The sequence below is a fragment of the Zootoca vivipara genome, chromosome 4 (assembly GCF_963506605.1).
Source record: "Zootoca vivipara chromosome 4, rZooViv1.1, whole genome shotgun sequence".
Lineage (NCBI taxonomy): Eukaryota > Metazoa > Chordata > Lepidosauria > Squamata > Lacertidae > Zootoca > Zootoca vivipara.
The window spans coordinates 99,230,594-99,240,510 of NC_083279.1; the positions used below are offsets into that span (position 1 = coordinate 99,230,594).

The 9,917-nt window shown below is 50.7% G+C and overlaps 1 protein-coding gene across 2 annotated transcripts in view; it reads left to right on the top strand.

The window, feature by feature from the left end:
- The window catches only part of PDE2A (phosphodiesterase 2A), a 360,136-nt gene extending 350,508 nt beyond the window's left edge, over positions 1-9,628 (top strand). For both annotated transcript variants that reach the window (XM_060273988.1, XM_060273990.1), the window contains 3 exons: positions 710-748; positions 3,252-3,358; positions 4,216-9,628. In XM_060273988.1, coding sequence (XP_060129971.1) covers positions 710-748; positions 3,252-3,358; positions 4,216-4,444 — 375 coding nt within the window. In that variant the 3' untranslated portion in view covers positions 4,445-9,628. The remainder of the gene's footprint in view (positions 1-709; positions 749-3,251; positions 3,359-4,215) is intronic.
- The last annotated feature ends 289 nt before the right edge of the window (positions 9,629-9,917 follow it).

Here is a 9,917-nt window from a genome sequence, read left to right on the forward strand (position 1 = left end):
AGGCAGCATTCAAATTAAAAACAAAACGACATGAAACTGTGGAACTCCCTGCCACAGGAAGCAGCGATAGCCACCGCCACGGAAAGCTTTAAAAGAAGATTAAACAAATTATTAAAGGAGGACCAGGCTATTGGTGGCTGCAAGCCATGAGAGAGAGGCTACGCTTTGCCTGTACAGTCAGAAGCAGTCGTACTTTAATTTTGCTGTTTAATTTAATTTTGCTGGAAAGCACAGAAGAGGGTAGGGTGTTCCCCACAAACATCTGGGTGCCTGTTTCTCCATGCCTAGAAAAGCTTTACCTGTTGCGTTGCTGCCAGGAGGTTAGAAAGGGAGTTACCCTAATTGCTTTGGGGATCCTTGGATATTGTTTGAACCATATTGACGCTCTACTAGTGCCTGGATTTTGCAGGCAGAGTGTGCCAGGTTTAATCGCGGCGTCTCTGTTTTTAAAAAAGCTATTGGGTGGGAGGGAAAGGGGGGAACCCTTCCCAAGACTCTGGGGCTCCACTGCAAGGCAGAGGAAACACTTGTGGGTTGCGCATACCAACGCTCAGAGTCAGAGGCTGGAATTTGAGCAAACAGTCGGGGGAAACATACCTCCATGGGGGCTGACTCGCCTGAGCAGGGGAGAAGGTGGCCAGATGTTCCCCCGACTTCACATTGAGGAAGTTAACTAAAACTTGCCTAAACCATGACTTTTGCTTTCCAGGAGTTGATCTACAAGGAGTTCTTCTCCCAAGGAGATCTGGTATGTAAGAAAACTCTCATGAGACAACGCACATGCATTCCCCCCCCCCCCCGGCAATAAGCCCCTTGCCCAAATCCTTGCTGACCCTTACCAGGCCTGACAGAGCTAGGAACGGCGGTGGGGAGGTCTCCCTCGTAGAAAGAACATCGGGTGCCCTGGAAAAAAAAATCAGATTTCCCAGGGGTGCCTGGGATGCCGCTAAGCATCATCCAAACCGTCAAGGAGAGAGGGAAAGTGTGCCGAGGAAAAGACCTTCCCTACTCCCACCTCTCCTGCTGCTGCAGATCCTAGATGGGTCAATGAGAAGGAAAGAATTAGGTGACAATCTGAACCAGGAGAGAACTCTTGGGTCCTCCTGCACGTCTCTCCCGCTGGGAGGCTTTCTGAGTTGCAAAGGTTTGAATTCCAAACCAGGCAATCCGGAGGCTTGGATATGCCCCTCTGTTTATAGAGAGCCAGTGTGGTGTAGTGGTTAAGAGTGGTAGACTCGTAAGCTGGGGAACCGGGTTCGCTTCCCCGCTCCTCCACATGCAGCTGCTGGGTGACCTTCGGCTAGTCACACTTCTCTGAAGTCTCTCAGCCTCACTCACCTCACAGAGTGTTTGTTGTGGAGGAGGAAGGGAAAGGAGAATGTTAGCTGCTTTGAGACTCCTTCGGGTAGTGATAAAGCGGGATATCAAATCCAAACTACTATTCTTCTTCTTCTTCTTCTTGCAAAAGCAAACTCTTGATTCAACACTGGATGGCCAGTGGCGGAGCTTCATGCTCCGGCACCGGGGGCTGGGCTGGCGCGCGTCCCGGGGGCAGGGCGCACCACCTGATGCGCTTTCTGGGGGTGTGGCGCACCACCTGAAGGGGTGTGGCACACTTTCTGGGGGCGTGGTGCGCGTTCTGGGGGCAGGGACAGCTGCGATGGCACCCAGCAGGATCGCGCTGCCCGGGCCGGCGCACTCCCATCGCCCCCCCTCATCCTACGCGCCTGTGGATGACGACAGATCTTTCTCTGCCTCTGAGCTTGTATTGGTTCCAGGAAGTTTAGCTTTTGGGGTTTTACAAACTTCTCAGAGACCTTTGGTTACAGAGCAAGTAGGTACAGCCTTAGGTTTTCCATAGACCGTGAAATTAGAGACACTTTGAGATGATGCTTGTCTGCAGCGTTTTTGGAAGACTGTGTTGCTGAGCCAGGGCTCTCTTTGCCCTAGACCAGGCATCCCCAGACTTCGGCCCTCCAGATGTTTTGGACTACAATTCCCATCATCCCTGACCACTGGTCCTGTTAGCTAGGGATCATGGGAGTTGTAGGCCAAAACATCTGGAGGGCCGCAGTTTGGGGGTGCCTGCCTTAGACAAACTTCCCCCTGGATTGGGATTCGTCTGAATTTAGAATCATAGAATCCTAGAGTTGGAAGAGACCACAAGGGCCATCCAGTCCAACCCCCTGCCAAGCAGGAAACATCACCAAAGCATTATTGACATATGCCTGTCAAGTCTCTGCTTAAAGACCTCCAAAGAAGGAGACTCCACCACACTCCTTGGCAGCAAATTCCACTGCTGAACAGCTCTTACAGTCAGGAAGTTCTTCCTAATGTTTAGGTGGAATCTTCTTTCTTGAAGTTTGAATCCATTGCTCTGTGTCCGCTTCTCTGGAGCAGCAGAAAACAATCTTTCTCCCTCCTCCATATGACATCTTTTCATATATTTGAACATGGCTATCATATCACCCCTTGACCTTCTCTTCTCCAGGCTAAACATACCCAGCTCCCTAAGCCGTTCCTCATAAGGCATCGTTTCCAGGCCTTTGACCATTTTGGTTGCCCTCCTCTGGACACGTTCCAGCTTGTCAGTATCCTTCTTGAACTGTGGTGCCCAGAACTGGACACAGTACTCCGGGCACCACAGTTCAAGAAGGATACTGACAAGCTGGAACGTGTCCAGAAGAGGGCAATTTAGTAAAGCACACCCAGACCAGGGGCATTTGATGAGTTAGGGTCTCAACTTATCCATGCTCGCAAGAGTGTTCCTGCATTGGAGCATCATGTGGAAACATTGCAATGATGCCTCCACATTTAAAAACGACTGGGAATTATCTCTGGCTCTGGGCTGGATTTGGAAAGATCGGAGAGTCAGAGAATTCTAGAGTTGGGTGGGACCTCAGGGGTCATCTAGCCCAACCCCCTGCAACGCAGGAATCATGGCTAATGCATCCCGGACAGATGGACATCCAAGCTCTGCTTGAAAAGGAGACTTCATGATCTTCCAAGGGAGTCCGTTGATTCTTCCGTGGTGCAATAAAGGGGAGCCTTTTGCCATCCAGTTGTAGCTGGACTACAACTTCCATTCTGGCCGGGGCTGGTGGGTGCTAGGATTCAACCATCGGAGGGCAGTAGGCTCTCCGCTCCTCCCCGAGAGTGTGGAATGTCAGGGGGTCTCAATCCTCAGCTCTCTGGGCTCACAGGGAAGTCAGCTGTGGCTTGTCGACTTGAACAACCCGATTTCTCTGCAGGAGAAAGCCATGGGCAACCGGCCAATGGAGATGATGGACCGGGAGAAAGCTTACATCCCCGAGCTGCAGATCAGCTTCATGGAGCACATTGCCATGCCCATCTACAAGTGAGTGCTTGTGGGGCGAGCGAGGATGGTGGAGGGAGGGGGCCTGCAATCTAGAGTAAAGCTCTGTCTCGCCAGAGTGGTGCATGCTCTGGTTATCTCCCGCTTGGACTACAGTGGTACCTCGGTTTAAGTACACAATTGGTTCCGGAAGTCTGTACTTAACCTGAAGCGTACTTAACCTGAAGCGAACTTTCCCATTGAAAGTAATGGAAAGTGGATTAATCCGCAGAGTACTTAAACTGAAAATACTCAAACCAAGGCGTACTTAAACCGAGGCATGACTGTACTGCAATGTGTTCCACTTGGGGCTACCTTTGAAGGTGACCCAGAAATTGCAACTAATCCAGAATGTGGCAGCTAGGCTGGTGACTGGGAGCAGCCGCCGAGACCACATAACACCAGTCTTGAAAGACCTACATTGGCTCCCAGTATGTTTCCAAGCACAATTCAAAAGGTTGCTGCTACCCTTGAAAGCCCTAAATGGCCTCGTCCCAGTAGACCTGCGGTGAGTGCCGCCCGGCATTTTGTCACCCCCCCCAGTGGTGACACCTGGGTCGAACCGCCCCACCACACACCCCTTCCTCCGCCCCTGCATAGTTGCAGGTAGCAGCTGTTCTGAATACCATTTGCAGGAAAGTGCAGGAGGGGAGAGGGCTCTCGAGCTCAGATCCTGCTTGCTGGTTTCCCACAGGCATCTATGAGAAGAGGATGCTGGACTCAATGGGCCACTGGCCTGATCCTGCAGGCTCCCTTTAGGTCCTTCCGCACATCAGCTCGTAGCTACGACTCCAGAGTGTTCGTTCATTGACATGGATGATGTTCGACCTTCTGTGTCTCTCTTTCTCCCCCCGCCCCAGGGTGCTCAACGACCTCTTCCCCAAGTCGGCCGAGCTGTACGAGAGGGTGGCCAGCAACCGGGAGCACTGGATGAAGGTGTCACACAAGTTCACCATCCGCGGCCTCCCCAGCAACAACTCCCTGGACTTTCTGGACGAGGAGTACGACCTGCAAACGATGGGCGAGAACAACGGCCTCAAGATGAACGGCTGCCTGGACTCGGAAGACGGCCACATGGAGGCAGAATGACGCCCCGAGGCACCTCCCCGCTTTGGGAGGAATCCGGACACACACAAGTGCAACTTTGCAACCCTTTTCCCCTTCCGGGAAACCAACGGGGCTGATTTTTGGAAACAAAAAAAAAGGGGAGGGGGTTCTTCTTATTTATATATACAATGTGCTCTCCCCGCTGCGGGCATCTCCTTCCATTGCCACCCCCTCCCTCTCCCCACTCTCCATGCTCCTTCTGTCTGACACCTACACCTCACCCCACCCCGCAACACCTTGCAGACCGGCTTGCAGTCCTCCATGAGGACTAGGAAGCTGCCAGCTTGCTGTCGTTTCTAAGCTTCCTCGCGCAGTTGAGTGAGATGAATGCACGGCGCCCCCCCACCCCACAGCACCCAACCCACTTGACTCACCCGCTCGCCGTCAGCATCTGGGTCAGGCAAAGTCATCTTTTGTTAGCCTGGTGAGATGTGTGTGTTCCCCAACTCTGGGTAGCAGAGTCGTTTAGGGCTTTAAATGCTAAATGTGATCAGCAACAGGTAAAACTGCCCCGGGCAGAATGTGGCCCACCTCACCCCCTCTTCCTATACCCAGAAATGCCATTCCTTCTCCATAGTCAGGCCTGAGGGCTGTTTCTTATGGAACTACTGTCTTGTGCCACTGGTCCAACACACTCAGTGATGCCCACACTGGCTGGCAGATGCCAGGGATTGAACCTGGCACAGAGACTTGCCACCGGCTGCCAAAGGAGACTCATAGAATTGCAGAGTTGGATGAGACCTTGAGGACCATCTAGTCCAGAGTTTTCCAAATTTGGGTCTCGCATCTTTTTTTGGACTACAACTCCCATCATGCTGTATTGTTTTTATAATGCTGTATTGTTTTAATATTCAATTGGGAGCCGCTGGGGAGTGGCTGGGGAGACTCAGCCAGATGGGTGGGGTATAAATAATAAATTATTGTTATTATTATATCATCCCTAGCTAAGCAGGACCAGTGGTCAGGGATGATGGGAACTGTAGTCCAAAAACAGCTGGAGATCCACGTTTGGGAAACCCCGTTCTGGCCCAATCCTAGGCTTGAAAGGACACCTTTCTCTTTCGATATTCTGAACCAAACCAGCCAGGTCTGGAGTCGAAGGAGATCCACCCACCCCTTTAGCAAATCATGGTTCACGTAGTTCAGGCTTCTAGCTTCTTCTCCCTCTTCTTTTGAAACACCATGTTCTCGTTCTTGGCATAGACCTTCAGGTTGCTAAGCCATTTGGAGTACAGGGCCCAGGCAGTCGAGTCGGCGATGGGCTGCCTTCTCTTCCACCCTAGACAGCTCTCAAAATAATTCGGAGTTCTGAGGTTAATTCCTCAGGCCTCCTCTTGATCCCCGGAAAGGTATTGCTGTTCCTCGATTGGGTCCGGAACAAGCTTCCGGTGCCTGGCAGGCCCTGAATTGCACGGACGCCGTGGGAGCAGTCGCGGGGGTCCCGTTGACAATTGGAAGCCTTTATGGACTGGGCTGCAGGTGTTTGTGGGGCAGGATATCAGCAGGTTATGGGGAAAGCAAGAGTTTGCTGGAGAATACAAAGCTCAGACCGGGAGGTCAGTGCAGGAAACTTGCTCCTTAAGCAGGTGCATAAAGACAAAACCATGTATAGTTTGATGAAATGCAGGCTGCCTTACGCAGAGTCACCATCCGTCTACGTTACCTTTGCATTCCATGCCACAGCAAACCACGCCATCCAAACCCAGGATCTTGGTTAAGGATGGGAGAGTCTGACAATTTCAGCTTCTCTTAATATCTCATTTCCCCCAATCTTAAATTCCCCGCATTTTCACATCAGTCTGCAATATCGTCCTCATGAAAAGCCATCGCCATTTCAGCGCAGATTCCCCCACCCCCGTGTGAATATTTTTGTACGCGGTTTTGCCTAACGTGCACTTTTGTAAATTGTTTTCACCAATATACACACTTTGAAGCACACGCCGCCTGAGCGTGGGGATCTTTGTACGCAACGCTTGGCTGGAGAGCGGGATCTGCAAAATTCAAAGAAGTGCAGATTTCGAAAGGCATCTGTGCTTCAGTTTATGTATTGCTTCAGAAACTGTAAGTTAAGTAGATTCACCTTGAAATGTGAACTGAATTTCTCCCTCACCCCTACTCATCCATAACCACGATCTGTAGCCAAGGTTTGACCTATGGTTATAGGTTGTGGTTAAGGTGGAGAGAGCTAAATTATTGTCCCAGCTTCAGATGACACACTAAGCCAAACGCAAAAAGCAACTGGTGTTCAGAAACATCACTGCTTCTAACCTTGGAGGCAGAGCACATCCATCGAGGCTAATAGTCATTGATAGCTGTCCAATCCACAAATTTGTCCAATCCTCTTTTAAAGCCTGTGGCAGGGAGTTCCATAGATTAACTATCCAACACCCAAATACGGCTGGGACTTCTGGGCTGAGGAATGTCAGGCTCAAAGAAGGGGTGCGATTTCATAGGATCATAGAACTGTGAAGTCAGGAGGGAACCCCAGGGTCATCTAGTCCAACCCCCTCCAAAGCAGGAATTTCAACTGGATCGTACATGACAGGTGGCCCTCCAACCTCTGCTTAAAAACCTCCAAAGAAGGAGATGGCCACCAGCTCTTGTGGGAGACAGTTCCACTGTCAAACAGCTCTTGTCATCAGAAAGTTCTTTCTGATGTTGAGTCGGACTCTCCTTTCTTACAATTTGAAGCCATGGGTTCGAGTCCTACCCTCCAGAGCAAGAGAAAACAAACTTTCTCCATCTTCCATGCGACAGCCCTTGAGATATTTGAAGATGGCTGTCCTATCTCCCCTCAGTCTCCTCTTTTCCAGGCTAAACATACCCAGCTCCTTCAACCGTCCCTCATGAGGCTTGGTTTCCAGACCCTTGGTCATCTTGGTCGCCCTCCTCTGCCCACCTTCCAGCTTGTCAACACCCTTCTTAAATTGTGGTGCCCAGAATTGGACACAGGACTCCAGGTGTGGTCTGTCAAGGCAGAATAGAGTGGGACTATTCCTTTCCTTGACCTGGAAACTAGACATCTGTCAATACAGCCTAGAATAGCATCAACAGAACCGACAGGCCCTCTCCTCCTCCATGGATTTGTGTGATCCTCTTTTAAAGCCATCTAGGTTAGTGGCCATCACTGCCTCCTGTGGCAGGGAGTTCCGTAGTTTTAACTACCCAGCACCCAAGTATGGCTGGGACTTCTGGGTTGAAGGAGGCCAGGATGAAAGAAGAAGGGGTGTGATTTGCATGCCTGATGCTGCTGAAGGCCTTTTGTGCTCACTAAATGGCCATTTCGAAAGCCGCTTGGCAGAGAATCTCAGGGCGAGGAGCAAAGCCAGAAAGGCATGTTGCAGCAGTGCTAAGGCAGCGCGATTCCCACCCTCTTCGCCTCTTAAAAGGGATGGGCAGAGGGATGTCTCCTTGCTTCAGTCTCCACTCTGGACCAAAACACAAGAACAATGTGGTGAATAGCTGGAAATGCTAGCTGTAGGGTGCCGCTCCTGAAAACTTGTTTAAGAACCTCAGAGGAACCTGCTGGACCATCTTAGTCCAGCCTCCTTTTCTCACAGTGGCCAGCCAGGTGCCTGCGGGCAGGATTCGAACTCAAGAGCAATTCCCTTCCCTCCTGCATTTGCCAGCAGCCGGTGGCTGCGCAAGTGCCAAAAGCACATGGGGGGGTTCCCTTCAAAAGACCAAATTTTTTAAAACCAGGTCTCCGCTGAAACAGGCCTTGCCTGAAACCACCTCGCCTCCCCTGCTTTCTTTGCATTAGTTCCAAATGTTGGCACTTCTCCAAACCACCTGCCTTCTCCCTGTGCCCCCCCCCCCCCGCCTGCTGGCAACAGGCGTTTGCAAAGAAAGTCACATGGCTTACCTGGGCCATGGAGGTTCGATCGCAGTGTGGGAATATGAGGCTGGGAACCAACCACCTCGAGGGCAAAGAAAGGGAACATGGCACAGAGAAGGAGCATCAGCCGGGAGCATAAATGAGCACCGGCGGAGTTTTTTTTAATCTGCGTCATAGAATTTGTCTAGTTGGAAGGGCCCCCTAATGCTCATCTAGTCCTACCCCCCGCAAAGCAGGAACGAGCTACTTTCAAATGAGCTGTTTTCGAAAAGGGTATCAAAGTTAGAGAGTAATGAAAAAGTGGGGTCTCCTTCTCCTTCACTGGAAGAAGAGAAAGCCCCCTTTTCCATATCCATCATCTTTGAAACTCCGGGCATTCTGAACCACAGGATTGTAGAGCTGGATGGGACCCCAAGGGGCCACGTAGTCCAACCTCCTGCAATGCAGGAATGTCAAAGTTCACATTCTCAATCGGATATTTGAGCTCCGTCCATTGACAACGTCATCTTTACATGCTCAAGCATTAATGTGCTACACCAGCCTTTGCCCGCCAGGAGTTTGGGACTACAAAGACCATCATCCTCAGCAATCACCTCTGCGCTGGCAGGGGATGATGGACGTTGTAGTACATTTGCAATGTGGCTCACGCGAATCTTTGCTGAGATTTCCCGGCTCTCTGCACCGGCTGGTTCCCATCATCACTGCCAGTTTCTATCTTTGGGAAAAAACGGGTCTTTTTCGGTATCAGTCCTCTCTCACTCACTCAACCGACAACGCAAGGGCTCCCAAGAACCGTTCAAGTGTTGCACATTTATTACAAAATAAAAATAATAAAAATAACAATCCTCTGCCCCTCCCTGCCCTCCCCGCGAGTGACAGGAGTGTCTGTGCGAATCCTGCTTCATAGTTGTCCTGTATTTAAGAACAACAACACAAAGAGGAACATCGAGGTGTCCTGTGTGACACTGGTGTTTGCCCATTGCGGCCATATCCTTACTGGTTTTAACGTGGGTGGGTGTGTTGTCACATGTGTGTGTGTGTGTGTGTGTGTGTGTGTGTATCTGCAGATATATATATACAGTATATATCCCAACATGTAGATACTGTTTGAGAGAGTCAGGTCAGCAAGGATATTCTCTTTGCGTGGGGTGGGGGGGAGCGTTAAAAAATATTTCCAATTTGCTTTCCTGTCTTTTCTTAATGATAGTTGATTCATTCTGGGATTTTTTTTGGGGGGGAGGGGCTGGGCTGCCTCCTTTTCCTCCCCTTAATAGGTGTGATGGGGCAAAAATGAGGATTCTCTTTTCCTAATAAATTTCATATGCAGATCTCTAGAGTCTCTGGTTCTTATTTCTTTATTCATTCGTTGCATTCGTGCCTCGCCCTTTTTCTCCAAGGAGCTCAAGTTAATGCACACAGACCTCCCACCCTCCTGATTTAATCCCTACATCAACTCTGCCAGGTAGGTCAAACTGAGAGGCAGCGACCGGTCGAAGACCAAACAGCAAGCTTCCAACCCAAATGGGGGATTTGAACCCTGGTCTGTGGTTAAACCACTGAGCCTAGGGCTTGCTGATCAGAAGGTCGGCGGTTCGAATCCCTGTGACGGGGTGAGCT